The following is a 14,306-nucleotide window of genomic DNA, read 5'->3' on the forward strand; positions in this document are numbered from 1 at the left end:
TGGCTACTAAAATGGCACAATTTATTCTGATGTTCGTGGCATAACAGCCACAGGTGCAGGAGGGTGGGGAGGGGACCCTCCCTGCCCACAGTCCCTGCCACCTTCCCCGACCTGGCCAGGCTGACAGGAAGAGTGGGCGACTGGGGTTAGGGAGCACAGTGGTTGTGGCGTCTGGTCGTGGCTTTGCGTTTAGAAAGAGCTACGCCCAGTGGCTGGTGTCTTGCACTCCGTAGGCCCAACCAGGGCTGTGAGAGCCGACTCAGCAAGTACCCGGAGGGCCAGGCTGAGGTCGTGGGAATCGCACTTGTTTGGTGTTGGGTGACAGCACCCCTCTCTTCCATGAGCACCCTGGACACACGGGGTCCTCGGAGGCGGGCGTGGTTGAGGGAGGGGCTGCAGGAGAAAGGCCACTGCAGGTGCCAGTCAGCAGGCAGGGCGGAGGGGCCGGGGGGTTGATGCCGGGGTAGCGAGAGGCTTCCTGGAGTCACTTCCGAGTGACCCCACCTCCCAGTGTCCTGAGGGGAGACGGTGGTGGTCGTTGGTCCCGTGGACAGGCCCAGACCTGGAGGCTCCGTGGAGGCTCCCCGTGTTGTTCATACGGGGACATATGTCTCGAGGCCGTGGACTCACTGCTTATGGTAGAGAACTTTCCCCCTTAATCTCAAGGTCGTGAGGGGCCTCAGGAGACCCAGGGTGCAGGCACGGAGTCTGGAGCCTGACGGATGAGCCAGTGTTTGGGAGGAGTTGAAGGCAAGAAGCAGACAGAGAGGACGCAGGAGGGGAGGGGGCCGGGGACGTCGTACCACTCGTGACGGTGACCTGACAGTGACCGATGCTAGAAGGCCTGGCGGGTGCGGGGTCCTATCTTTGACTGGAGCCTGCAGGCTGTCCCGTCCCAGGCTGCAAAGCTGGGGCATGCAGCGACAGGCCGAGTGGGGCTAAGGCCAGCGTGCTGAGGTGCGGTGGGGCAGAGGTTCGGGCGGAGCTCCAGCCCCCCCGGGGACAAGTGCACGTGCTGGACTGGAGAGGCGGGTCCTCCCGGCTGCTCACAGCGCAGAATCAGTCCAAGCCCAGCCGTGTGGGCGTAGGGAGGCCGCACCCCACACACAGGACCCATGGCTGCTGCCACCCGCAGTCAGGGAGAGGGCTTGCCGCCCTGTTCAGTGGAGCCTGGGTGGCCCAGGACTTGCTGTCCAATGGTTGTGATGTCACCGAGCCCCGGGCCAGAAAACATGGTCCATGTTTCAGAGAGGTGGCGCTCGAGTGGGCGTGTCCCCTGGCACTGCCTCGGGGATGGGGGGCCCGAGGGGCTCTCAGTGGCACATCCGGGCAGTCATTTCTTTCTGTTAAGAACAAGTAGGATGTCAGGTATCATCACAAGAGGCTACAATGCACGCACACCTGGAAAAGTGGGGGCCGCGTCTCGAGGACCCCTCATTTAGGGCCACACCTCATGGAGAGGGGAACAGTCAGCAGCAGCCTGGGCGGCAGCCCCATGAGCAGCCAAAGAAGCCGCGCCGTCTGCTCTAGGGGCCAGATGGTGCCTCTTGGCGCTCGACCCACCCCGGAGCTGAAAGCAGCCACGGCCATGGGTGAACGGCTGACTGTGCCGCTAAAACTTCATTCACAAAACCCGTTTACTGGCCGCTGCTTCATACACTCAATCAGACAGCGGAGGAAAACTTCTGGAAAGCAGCCTGAATGCGAAGATGAACACCCATAGGGCGACCTGCACGCCGGTGACCCCAGCCTGCGAAGCCTGTCCTGGACAGGTGGCTGATAAATGCAAAGGGCTGGGAGGTGGTGCCTGGGAACCCCGCACAGCTGGCCAGGCCAACACCCAGCCAGCTCGTCCACAGCACCCTGGGGAAGGTCATGATCTGCCCTCGCTGTCCACCCGCCTCCACAGAGGACGCTGGGCACTGATATAGGAGGAATGACGGGATCACAGCACTAAGTGACAAAACGGCCGGCAGATCGAAGCGCGGACTGCGGCTCTCAGCGTCTGGTGAATACGCTGGTGAGAGTCACAGGAATGAACCGCCATACAGGGAACGATTCAGCGGCATTCGCGGCCACGAGGGTGGGCAACCGCGCCTCTGCCTCGTTCTAGAACATTCCAGCACCGCAGAGCAAAGCCCTTCCCCATCAAGCAGTGCACTAGTAGCTCTAACTGTGGGAAAACGTGTTCTGATAAGTGAGCCTGCGAGGGACCACGCAGAAATGAGAAAGCCACATGAGATGGCTTCCACGTTCTCGGCTGTGAGAGAACGTCCCTTCCGGGGCCTGAACCGATGGTGGGGGGCGCTGGGAGCAGCCGAGGCTCCCCCAGCGTTTCGCAGCTCCTGCCCCTAGAACGCCCCCGGGGGCCCTGTGTGGTGCTCGCTGGGGGGCAGCCACCCGCCACGCTGTCACCCCTCAAGTCTTGCTCAAAGCCCAAAGCAACTGGGGAGCCCTGTGCTGCAGTCAGGGAAATGTGGGGTGTCCACCACTGATAAGCCACAGCCCACGTGATGAGGACGGGTCCCCCATGATCCCCTTGCTACCTGACTTGTCCCATCTCCTGGTGGGGTCAACAGTGACTCATTGGGGACGTCCACAGAGAGAGACAGTGGACTCCTGGATGCCAGAGGCTGGGGAAGAGGAGGATGCTAGAGGCTGGTAGGGTCGGGGCTTCTCTGGGGTGACAGAATGTTCTGGAACAGACAGGTGCTGGTTGTGCATGGCCCTATGAGTGTACGAAAGGCCACTGAATGATCCAGTTCACAGTGGTTAATTTTAAGTTATGCAAATTTCACCTCCATTAAAAACAAAAAAATCATCCCTTGCTTTTAGGCCAGGCCGAGAGGAGGGCGGGAAGACGGGGACGCTGGGGACATGGGCCACCAGGCCGCTGTGCGCTCACTGTGCGTTCCATGCGGGTCCAGGTCTCCATAGACCTGGCTCCTCCCACTCCCTATGGGCGTGGCGGCCCCAACACCCAGGGCATTTGTGCCACGTGGGCCCGCATTCCCACAAGACCTGACAGCAGAAAGAAGCAAATCAGCCCAGTGGCAGGTCCCAGGCACCAGGCCTTGGAGAGGAAGCAGCCCGCCCAACCGCGGCCACACGCGGTGTCACTGCCACCTGGGGACAGAGACCTAAAGGGCCCGGCTGCCCACTTACCAGCGGCTCCAGCTCCTTGGTGTCGATGAGGTCGAACTCCTTGACAAAGTAGTAGAAGTGCTTGTAGCAGGTGTTGACGTGCGCCTCGGAGCCCATGTGTGCGATGCGGTCGAAGTGGTGGATGTACACGTGCACGAACACGCGGAACAGCCGTGACAGGATCTTCCTCACCGCCGGCAGGAAGTTCCTGGGGAACGGCGTGCCTGCGCGGGGAGAACGGGCTCAGGGGGCTGGCTGGGGCCCGCCCAAGGCCACGCGGTCCATCCCCAGGAAGGGGCCCCTTTCTCCAGGGCCTGCGACCTCCTCGCCCTACCTTGGGCTTCTCGCCACCACCCAAAGGAGCCCTCTGAAATGCGGGGGAAACCCACCATGCTGCTGCTTAACGATGCCTGGGGGACAGGATGGGGACAGACCTGTGGGGAGAGCCCGTCCCCGACACCCAACATCAGCCGCTCGGGCCAGGGGTCCAACTCTGGCTGGGGACGTGCTGGAGCCACTCACTCCTTGTGCCTCTGCCAGGGCCCTCGGAACCAGAGGCGCCCGGCTGCACCCGCCAGATCTGGGCCGCTGTCTGCACATCGGGCTCCGGCCACAGCTTCTGTCTTCGCTGTGTGTGTATTTCCAGTAACATTTATTTTTTTGATAGAATGGGACCACCCATAAAAACCTGTTTTTTGGCTTAATATTCTCCACGTGCCAGCTTGCTTCCTCTCTCCATCTCAGGCAGGCTGGCACAATACCGTTCTATCTGATGCACCTGTCACAGGCTTGCTGCACATGCGCACTGTGCTACCACAGCTCCCGTTTTGGATTTACCGCTTGATTGCATTTGTTACAATTGTGGTAACACACGGGGACCGTGAGACCCCCACCCGAGCCACTCCAGGTGCCAGCCCGGTGGCGTTCAGCACATTCGCATTGCCATGTGCTGCACCAAGACGTCACGTCCCCTTCGTCCCACAGGACAGATGTCAAGTATGTATTCGGGAGATCCGACCAGTGCTACCAGCTGGGCGCACAGGATGAGGCGGATGGCCCAGCCCAGGGGACACGCAGATGTCGCTGACCGTGGGAAAGCCGCAGTTCACGTACACGCTCCCAGGAGACGGCGTCCGCAGCCGCATGGCCGATGCTCACGGGGCCTGTGGTCGGCTGAGAACAGCCCAAAGATGCTCGGGCAGGTGGGGAGGGCTCACGATGCAGCGTCCGCAGCAAGGCCCGGCCTGAGCTCCGACCCAGGCAGCCGACACGGCCACTCACCACTGCGGGGGGGCGGGGGTCTGAGACATGTCCAGTTAGAGGGCAGATGTGACAGGTCCAGGCTGGCCCTGCTGCCCTGCCTGGGGCAGGCAACCTCGTCACATGAGAGCTGGCGGTGCTGGCGTTCCCTCGGCGCTGGGTGCCGGTGAAGGGTCCCGTATCACAGTGAACAGCCTGATGCTGTGGAAGGTTCCTTCAGTATCGGCGAGGCCTCGGGCTCCGGCGTCCGTCTGACAGGGTGCAGGGAGAGCAGGCGCTGTTCATGAAGGCCTTCGAAAGCCACACAGCTGGGCGGTCCCCTCGAGGGGGTGGTAGTCCCCATGCACTAAGGGCTTGTGACACAGTTACGAGTCAGAGAGAACATCGGGCAGAGGAAGGCGTAAAAACGGAGCACCTGGCTCAGCACCAGACCCGCCGGGGACTCTGGGCCCGCCACGAGCGCAGCCCTCCCCCTCCCGGGTGACACGGGGGTGAGAGGGTGCTTTAGGGCAGCCCAACCTAGGACAAGTACTAGAAATGGCATCTCCAAGACTGGGCTGCCCACGCTTGCAATGGCGCTCTCACACAGGGGAGAAAGTCTGGCCCACCATCAACTTTTGTGAATAAAGCTTTATTGGGACCCAGGCCCGCCTGTTTGTTTATATCACGTCTATGACGGTTTTGGGGATACACAGCAGATCTGAGAGATTGAGACAGAGACTGTCTGGCGAGAAGTCTGCTGGCTTCAGCCTGCGGTCACGGGCTGGTGCTCGGGCCTGAGAGGATGCACAGGCGTCAGTGCCCCGTCCTTCCCTTGCTCAGCCACAAATCTCCCGAGGAGCACCTGGCAGGCTCGGTCCGGAAGCGCTGCGGGTGAGAAGCAGAGGCACCGCTGTCCTGCTCGGCGTCGCACCCCACTGCCTGGCTGGCGACAGACGGGGAGGCCTGGCCTAGGTAGGCCCCAGGGGAAGCGGCAGTGACTCTGGAATCCGGCCGCGCGGCTGAGGTCGGTGGTGTGGCCTCAGACTCCTGGATGGGCGGCCGCGTGGCATCTGCCAAATTCACTTTCTCTCTATTTCTTGTCAGTTTCCTCTTTGGTAAATTGCTGGAATTGCACAGGCGAGGAGGTGATCAGGTGCTCAGCATCTAGGTTTAGGACGAGGACCCCCGGGAGCTGTTGGGACTGCAGGGGTCCCAGAAGGGAGCATGTGCAGACACACTCCCCAAGGTCGCAGCACAGACTCAGCACCTGATGGGGGACCCCCAAGAATCCCGGGAAAATGTCTACTCTGGCCAGACTCTTCTCAGAGGGGCCCCCGAGAGCCCCTGCCGGGATCCATCTGTCCCGGTACGGACGGCCAGGCAGGTCCAGAGGGGCGAGACACTCGACTGGTGACCCGGAGCTGGGCTGAGACCCCCGAAGATGTGGGCCCAGGACCTGCTCACCATTTTCCGTGAAGCTTGCTGATGCCGACGGTGAAGGTGAGAAGGGCCTCTGACTGTCAGTCCTGGGGCCGCCGTACGAGTCCTGCCCCTTGGTGCCTGGCCCTGCTCGCATGTGTCCCTCAGCCCGAGGCCAGAGGTCCCACGCCGCATCCACAGGCTGAGGCCCAGGTACGGGCGGAGCCGCTTCCTCTGGAGGCTCCAGGGCAGTCCGTTCCTGTCTCCTCCGGAAGCGGCTGGCATCTCTGGGCTCACGATCTCTTCTTCCTTTGGCTGTCACGTCACCTCTCTTCCGTGCACCCAATGTCCCCCCGCCTCCCCTCCATAAGGACCCTTAGGATGACACTGAGGGTCCATCTGCATAATCCAGAACAATCTCCTGACGCAAGGGAGCCTTAACTTGAAGAAAACCACAGCCCGTCCACACAGGGCGGGGGGGGCGTGTCACTCGGCCGTGGAAAGGGGGGAGGCGCTGACACTCGCCACGACGTGGACGGACCCTGGACACACGCTCAGTGAGAGACGCTGGACACACAGGCCACACGACGTGTGACTCCACTGATGTGACACGTCCAGAATAGGCGCGTCCACAGACAGAACGTGGGTGAGTGGGAATCGGGGGCTGGGGCTGCTTTTTGGGTGATGGAAGGCTCTGGAATGAGACAGAGGAACGGCTGCACAGCCCTGTGAACGAAGCGGATGCTGCCAGCCCGTGTGTGCTAACGGGAGCCCTCACGGCCTGCGACCCCTCCCCGCCCGCCGACTCACCGACGCTGGTAGGGAAGAGCTCCTCGTTGTTGATCTGTGCCTCGATCCAGTCCATCAGCAGGTCCATGTACTGCGGGGCCGACAGCGCCGTGGGCTTGCGGAACCTGTGCGCGTCCTGCCAGCGGTACTCGTACTTGGGGCCGCCAGACATGACGGGGCAGGACTGCTCGGTGCAGCCGTCGCTGATGGTGCCGTAGATGAGGTTGACGCGGTTGAAGAAGTCCACCACGTGCACGGCCACCCAGTCGTGGAGGTCCTCGCCGGCGGGCAGCTGCACGGCCAGCTTGAGGTCCAGGCCCGCATTCAGCGACGCCTGCGCCTTCTTGTGCAGCTCAAAGCGCTGGGTGCCTGGCTCGAACTTGCGTTTGGGGCGGAAGGTCCTGTCCTTGTTGAACACCTGCTTCAGGAAGGGGCTGGACATCGTGGCCACGCGCCCCGGGCTGGGCCCTCGTGCCAGCCGCTGACACAGAGGTGGCGGGGAACTCACCGGCCCCGGGCGCTCCCTGGGATCTGAAACACAGAATGAGAACTGTCACCCCTTTCCAGAAACCCCGATCCGGCACACAGGTAGGCTGGGCTGGCGGCTGTTCCCAGGGCTCGTGGTTCTGAGTTTCATCAAAAAGGTGCCAGCCCCTCAGGGGACAGAACTGCCCTGTGGCGTGCCCCGACTGCCTCAGAGTGGGAGACATTGCGTCACAGCCCCGGGGACCCAAACCGGGGGCGTCCTGCCCCTGCGCCTGCAGGCGCTCTGTAGCCTGGGAGAGCGTGCTGCCACAAGCACAGGGCTAGGTGGTGGCCTCTGTACAGAGATGTCCATGTCCCCGGGAAGTGCAAACAGGACGGAATTTAGAAAAAGAGTCTTTGCAGATGTGATTAAGTGAAGGACCTTGGGACGTGCTCATCCCGGATTGTGTGGGTGGGCCCTAGACCCAGTGACAACCGTCCTCATAAGAGGACAAGGACGCAAAAAGGCCACGTGACAGCGGAGGCAGATGTGGGGTGACGTGTCTACAGGCCAAGGAACGGCAGGTGTCGCCAGCACTGCCAGAGCCAGCAGTGGCCTGGGACACACGCTCCCTCGGAACCCCAGGGACCAGCCTGGCTGACGCCCTCCGGGGTGAGGGGGACTCATAGCTTCTCTGTCCAAACCGCACTGGATTCGGGCTTTAAGTCAGCGGCACCTCATTTTCCCATCCTGATGATGTCCGCAAAGACCCCATTTCCAGCGGGAGGAGGTACACTTCACCTAAGAAGCCTGCACAATCTTGTCTGAGGCCTGTCTGCACCTACGCGGGGACGTGCTAGCCACCCGCTGGCTTCTGGGGACAAGGCCCTGGTGCAGGGTCCGCAGCGGGCACCGCCTTGCAGTGATGGCCCGGGTCACACCCACCTCCCCTCTGCTACGTAGGGGAGCAGTGAGCTCTGTCTCACAGGCGACAGGATAGAACCCACACGGAGCCCGAGCCCGGTCACACTCAGGCCACAGCCACCCGTCGTCCCCACGGCACTCCGCTACCATGCCGCTCTAGCCACGGTGGGGTCTCTAGGGAGTTCATGGGGCGAAGCGCAGAAGGGGACGTGCACGATGCAGGAAGTGCGGGCAGCGCCAGGCCAGGCCCGGCCCCAGGCACACACCGCGGGGGACACGTAACCGTCCATGATAGCCTAGTGGGTCCCCACCCCCGTTTTCTTTGCTTAGATTGTGATATGGACGAGGAAGGGGCGACCAGGAAGAGCGGACCGGCTCGGGGCCGGGGCGGGCCGGGGTAGGCAGGCTGCCCCGGGCTTCAGGCTTCCCGAGCAACGGGCACCCCACCTCTCCCTGTGCGTCTAGGACGACACGCGGGTGACGTGTGCGGGCGCTCCCCTCCCCAGAGCCCTCGGGGGCGTGACCGCCTCACTGCCACCTCACCACCCGGGGGCCACTCTCTGTGCTGTGAAGGCCACAGGCCAGCCACCCGCGCCCCGTTTCACATCCTATCCCCTCCCAGTACTTCCCGCTCTGCTAACTCCTGAACCCCGGGTTTTAGGGAACCCTGCATAAAAAGCAACCACATCGCCACATGGGGAGCATCCCCCAGCCCCTAAGACCTTGACTCCAGGCACGTCCCGTTCCCAGTTTCTGTGGGTTTGCCATTCCTCCCGGGACGGCGGCAGTTCGTTGTGACCTGTGCCTGCCCTCCAGACCCGGGCCACCGTGCACCAAGTGGCCACCAACGGAGAGGCTTCGAGCAGCCCAACCTCACTGCCAGAAAGTTCTAGGCGTCTGGAACGGGCCTTCCCTCTCCTGCAGGGCCGCCGCTCAACCCCGGGCCAGGCTCCCGCCTGACTCCGAGAAGTGGCACGCACGCCGTGTGCTTGGGCTAAGGCAGAGTGACCCGGGAGACACGCTGGCCCCGTGGTGTCGCCTGGGCAGTCCTGCAACCAGAGGACGCTGGGCCATGTCTGGAGATGAGCGGGGAGCAGGGAAGCTGCTCTGCATGCCCCAGTGCCCGGGCCGGCCCCACAGAGAGTGACCCGGGCCAGCCAGTGCCAGGGGCGTGTTGGGGGTGAAGGCCCGGTTCGGGTCATGTCACATGACTGGTGAAAGCGGGCAGAGCCGCCCTGCCATGCCAGGTGAAATGGACACCGCGCGTGGGGACGGAGGGGCCAGCTGGACAGGAGAAGCCCCAGTGCAGAGCGGACGAACTGCACACACCTGGGGACGGGGAGACATCGGAACACTCGAGCTGGCCGGTGGCAACGTGCAGTGTGGCAGTGCCGTGGGACAGTCTGGTACACAGAGTCATTGTCTGACCTGGCGACTCACCCCTAGGTGTCCACCGAGAGAATGGACAACATGCGGCCACATAGAGCCTGTGCGTGCGCTTTCACGGCAGCGCGATGCACAGCGATCTCCAGAGGCTGGACGTAAGCTGAGTGTCCACCCACGGTCTGACGCGTCCGTCCACACGGGGGAGTGTCACTTGGCCGTGAAAAGGGGGGAGGCGTTGACACTCGACAACGTGGCTGGACCCTGAACACACAACGCTCAGTGAGAGACGCTGGACGGTCACCACACGGTGCGATTCCGTTTACGTGACATGTCCAGAGCAGGCACGTCCACTGACAGGAAGTGGGCGAGTGGGTGTCAGGGGCTGGGGATCACCGCTCATGGGGACGCCACTGCTTTTTAGGGTGGTGAGGCTGTTCTGGAATTAAACACGGCTGGGGCCTGCAGCACCAGAACGCACGATGCGTGTGGTGTGCATGGCACGGGGAGGGGAGACTTCGCAAAGCTTTGTTTTCAAAGTGGGGGGTCAAGCAGAATGAGTGCCGGCTGAGCCTCTGCCCCGGGAACCCTGAAGAGCTGAAGGCGCCCCTGTGGCTCGTACGAGGCACAGTGTGAAATCGCGACCACAGAAGACTACACAGAACCAAGGTGCAGTGAGGGACCCAGGGTGAGCGACACCTGGGCGAGGACCAGCCATGCGCTGATTCCGCGGGACACGACCTGTGCTCTGGGGATGGGACCTGGTGCCGCCCGCCTGACCAGGTGCCTCGCTTCCTTCCCCAAAGCTGGCCCTGAGGCCCTGGCCCCCGCTGTCACTTCCTGCCACCTTGGTTAACACCCAGCGAGACACTCTGCAGTGACCTGGGAGGAAAACAGTATCCCCACTTTACAGATGGTAAGATGAGGTGCACACAGAGCACCACGGCGCAGCTGACACTGGGGCACCTCTGGACAGCTGGCCTGGGCTCTCTGGGGCTGAGCAGACCCCCACTCGGTGCCAAGAGCACCCCCACCCCATGGCGACAGCACAGATGTCCCCGGGTCAGGGTCTCAGGCTGCGTGGCTGGTGGAAGACGAGCCTGACCCAGCACTGAGCTGGGCCCATGCCAACTGCCCCTGCTCTGGCTCCCGCCATTCATCCCGAACCCAGGGGCCCCCCATGCCATGGCGTGTGTGCTGGACACGCTGTGGAGACCCTGGGCACCCCCCGTGACTGCCCACTGCCCACGCCACCCCCACATCTGGAGACTGAGCCACTCTCAGGCCAGGTCAGGGCAGATCCAGGGACAGAACCCCGCAGGCCCCCTGGAACAGCCAGCCCGCACCCGGCGCCCAGGGTCCCCGCCCTCAGTCTAACTGCAGCCTCTACAGGCCCATCCCGCTGGGCGGTGAAAAGCGGGCGCCCCCCTGGCACCCAGCAGCGGGCTGGCCAGCCCCACGCGTGCTCCTGCTAAGCCTGGAGGTGCCAGCACCGAGGAGCCAGCACCCGGCTGCTGCTTCTGTGCATGCTGGGGTCTCTCTGTGACAGCTCTGGGAGCTGAGGCTCTGACGATGTCGCCTGGGGACATGCGACCTGTGCAGACAGGAGCCTCTTGGGCAGTGACGCGGCCCTCCCAGCCAAGCCTCAGGGAGAAGGTAGCAGCCCTGCGGGCCCTCAGGCGGGCCACCTTGCCATGACACGGCCCACACCGTTCTGGAAAGTTCTGGAAGATGGGGCAGGGTGGTGGAAGGGGCTCACTAGGCTCCTTCTTGCCTGACCCTGCAGAAGCCGGGAGAATTTTCCTGTTTTAGTGGAAGCAATGACTCCCTGCGTTCCATGCACGGCAAACAGCTTTCTGTCAGAAACACACACACGTCCCCATCGCTGCCCCCCACGTCCCATTACCGTCTCTAGGGGCCTTTCTCCCCAATCTTAGGACACCTCCAAGTGCTCGCAAGGGAGGGTCAGGGCAGGCGACGACGCGGAGTGTGATGCTAAAGGCTCTCTCGGTCCCCGGTTCTCCCCACAGACGAGATGCGTGTGGCACTCAGAAGCTTCTAGAGTGACACTAGGGAAGATGACAAAATTCCCCTGACACAACCCACACCCACCCCTTGTTTTTCTGAAAACACACAGTTCCTCTAAGCAACTGCCTGGTGTGACCCCCCCCCACCCCACCCCCCAGCGGGTGTGGCGAGGGGCCCGTCACCACTTCCCGCCAGTGCCTCCACATCCTGCCTGGCCGCTGACATCGCTGCCACCTCGGGGATGCTGTCCTGGTCCTAGGGGGTGGGGTGGGGCTGGAGGGACAGGCCCCATGCCTCAGGGATCTGCTCTCTGCTCAGGCCCTCAGGCCCGCAGCCCCGCGTCCGGCTGACGGATGCTGGCGGCCCGGGGCAGCCCGTTTCAGAAGCGGCGCCGGGCACTGTCCCCCACCCCACGTTCACCTTTAAACACCAGCACCGCTCAGGGCGCCTGCCTAGGTGGTCCCGCCTCCCACTGCACGGCACCGGGTGGGGGCTTGCGTTTTGTGGGTGAGGTTGTCTAACTCGTATTGTAGGAAGGCAGGTAGTCAGGTTTGGGGGGGCTGCTCCAGGCAAGTGCTGCCAAGGGTTCCCCCAGATTCCAGCCCGGCCGAGATGATGCACATCCTGCAAACGCCTCCTTTCTAAGCACGAGTCGGTGCTCAGTAAAGTCACAGAGCACGCCCATCACCCGAGGACACCATGCCACCGACAGTTGCTCCCTGTGCCCCTGTTAAGGGCTGAATTATATCCCCCAAAGAGACACGTTCGAGCCCTGGGGTCTCGGCAGGTTTAACTGGCTGAGGTGAGGTCACCTCAGCTGGAAGAGGGTGGCCCCGAGGCAGTGACACATCTTTGTGAGGAGGGAGACGTGGACACGGACACAGAAGACAGTCGTGTGACGAGGGAGGCACACATGGGTGCTACATCTACAAGCCCAGGGACGCCAAGGACGCCAATAAGTCACCAGCAACTGGAGAGACGGGAAGGGCCCTCCCCAGGCCTGAGAGCGAAGGCCACAGGAACGGAGGGGCTAGGGCCCGTGACCCTCAGGCCCCGCCTCCACTCCAGCAAGACAGGGAGGGGCGTGGGGTGTGCACCTGGAAAGAATGCCTCCCTCTGCCTCAGTTTCCCACAGGGGCAAATACAGACACATGGTTTGACAAAACCGTGTCACCTGGGGGAGAGAGGAGAGGACCGCGAGACAGGTCACGGGTCCTTGTGCCCACTTTGGAGCCGTGCCTCTTCCTTCTGGGGACTTGGCCCAAGATCGCGGGAGACGTCACTGCACCTTACCTGACCAGAAGCCCACGTGTTAGGAAGGGCAGGGCACAGGACACAGCGCCCCCGAACTCCCGCCCACACACCTGCCCCTCACTGGCTGTCCATGCCTTTGTTGGCTGCAGGATCCCCAGGATGTGGACTTGACTGTGCAGTGACCTCGGGGGCGAGGGGGGGGGCGGGAGGGATGGGGCGTCACAGGTATGAATGAGCTGTTACCTCAGGTCAGGCCCGTCCACTCAAAGGTCACAGTCTCTACTGGGTGCTGTTACTGCTCCCAGCAAGTCAGCTAGACTGTGGATCTCACCGGTGTGGTCCTGGCACCAGGGGATGCCAAGCAATGTCTGGGGACATCTGTGCTTGTCACGGACATGGTGGGGACAGGCATTGAGTGGGTGCGGCCAAGGATGCTGCGCGATCCCCCACAGTGCTCAGGACCTCCTCCACCCCTATCCTGCGCGCAAGGGCCCCAGATGTCTTATTTGGGCCTCAGGGGCCTCAGGAGTGGCCCTGTCCCTCCCAGCACCCAGCGCCTGAGGCCGGATCCCCCTTCCGCTTAAGTAATCCGCATTTCAAAATTCCAAGAAGTCAGAAACAGGGCTTGCCAGCTGGGGCATGCCTGGAACTTTCCGGAGTAAAAACCCAAGTTCCCAGCCGCTGCTGGGGAATTTTGTGAAGGCTCTGGGGATGTGAGAACAGCTCCCAAAAGATGATTAATGGCTGGCTTTTCCGTGAACTTCGGAGCTCTGCCTCAGAGCATTTACACAGAAGAAACGGCCCGCCCTAAACTTATTAGAATATGAAACCTCTAAAAAGTTCAGGAACTGAACCAGCACTTCCCCAGCTGTACCCCCAGGACGGAAATATCTGCTTTTGCAGAGAGGGAAGGGGAGGGAGGGAGGAGGCAACTTAGCCTTGGGCGGGTCAAGTACCGGGGAGTCTGCACATAGGGATCACTGCCCTCCGCTTTGCGGAGATTCAAGGACACTCTCTCCTTCAGGAAGGTTCCAATAAAAAGTCAGCCATCAGCCACGAAAAGGCATGTGGGGCCACAAAAGCACGTGGCTAAGGGACAGAAGCCAGTCTGAGAAGGAAGCGCCCCAGGGGTGTGATTCCAGCTCCAGGATGTTCTGGAAAAGGCAGACCTAAGCGCACAAGGAAAGGGTCGGGGGTGCGGGGCTGGGGAAGAAGGGGTGTATAGGCGGCGCACAGAGGGTTTGAGGGCAGCGAAAACGCTCTGTATAACACTGGGACTGTGGCACGTGTCACTGTGCATTTGTCCAATCCCCAGAGCACACGACGTCAAGCGAATGAACCCAAAGCCAACCAAGGACTGAGGGTGAAAACGATGTGTCAGGGGAGGGTCACCCTCATGACGAACGTGCGGCTCTGGGGGGGACACTGGGAGTGGGGGAGGCTGTGTGTGTGGGGGATCCGGGGGTACAGAGAAACCTCTGCGCCTTCCCCTCAATTATGCCATAGGCCTAAAACTGCTCTAAAAAGTAGTCTAAGAAAATCACAGCTAAAACCGATCCACTGATCAATATACTCCAGGCGTTTGGCTAAACCCTGCAAGGAGCTCACCCTGTGTAAGAAATGTCTGAAGCCACACACAGGAAGCAGAAACCAACGG

General features: G+C 62.1%; 1 protein-coding gene across 2 annotated transcripts in view; it reads right to left on the reverse strand.

Moving 5' to 3' along the window:
- Positions 1-14,306, reverse strand: part of MOB3A (MOB kinase activator 3A) — a 20,169-nt gene continuing 5,863 nt past the window's right edge. For both annotated transcript variants that reach the window (XM_011372621.2, XM_011372622.2), the window contains exons 2-4: positions 6,616-7,125; positions 3,166-3,368; positions 1-1,343 (exon numbers count right to left, since the gene is read on the reverse strand). In XM_011372621.2, coding sequence (XP_011370923.1) covers positions 1,314-1,343; positions 3,166-3,368; positions 6,616-7,036 — 654 coding nt within the window. In that variant the 5' untranslated portion in view covers positions 7,037-7,125 and the 3' untranslated portion in view covers positions 1-1,313. The remainder of the gene's footprint in view (positions 1,344-3,165; positions 3,369-6,615; positions 7,126-14,306) is intronic.

The sequence above is a fragment of the Pteropus vampyrus genome, unplaced genomic scaffold (genome assembly GCF_000151845.1).
Source record: "Pteropus vampyrus isolate Shadow unplaced genomic scaffold, Pvam_2.0 Scaffold212, whole genome shotgun sequence".
NCBI lineage: Eukaryota > Metazoa > Chordata > Mammalia > Chiroptera > Pteropodidae > Pteropus > Pteropus vampyrus.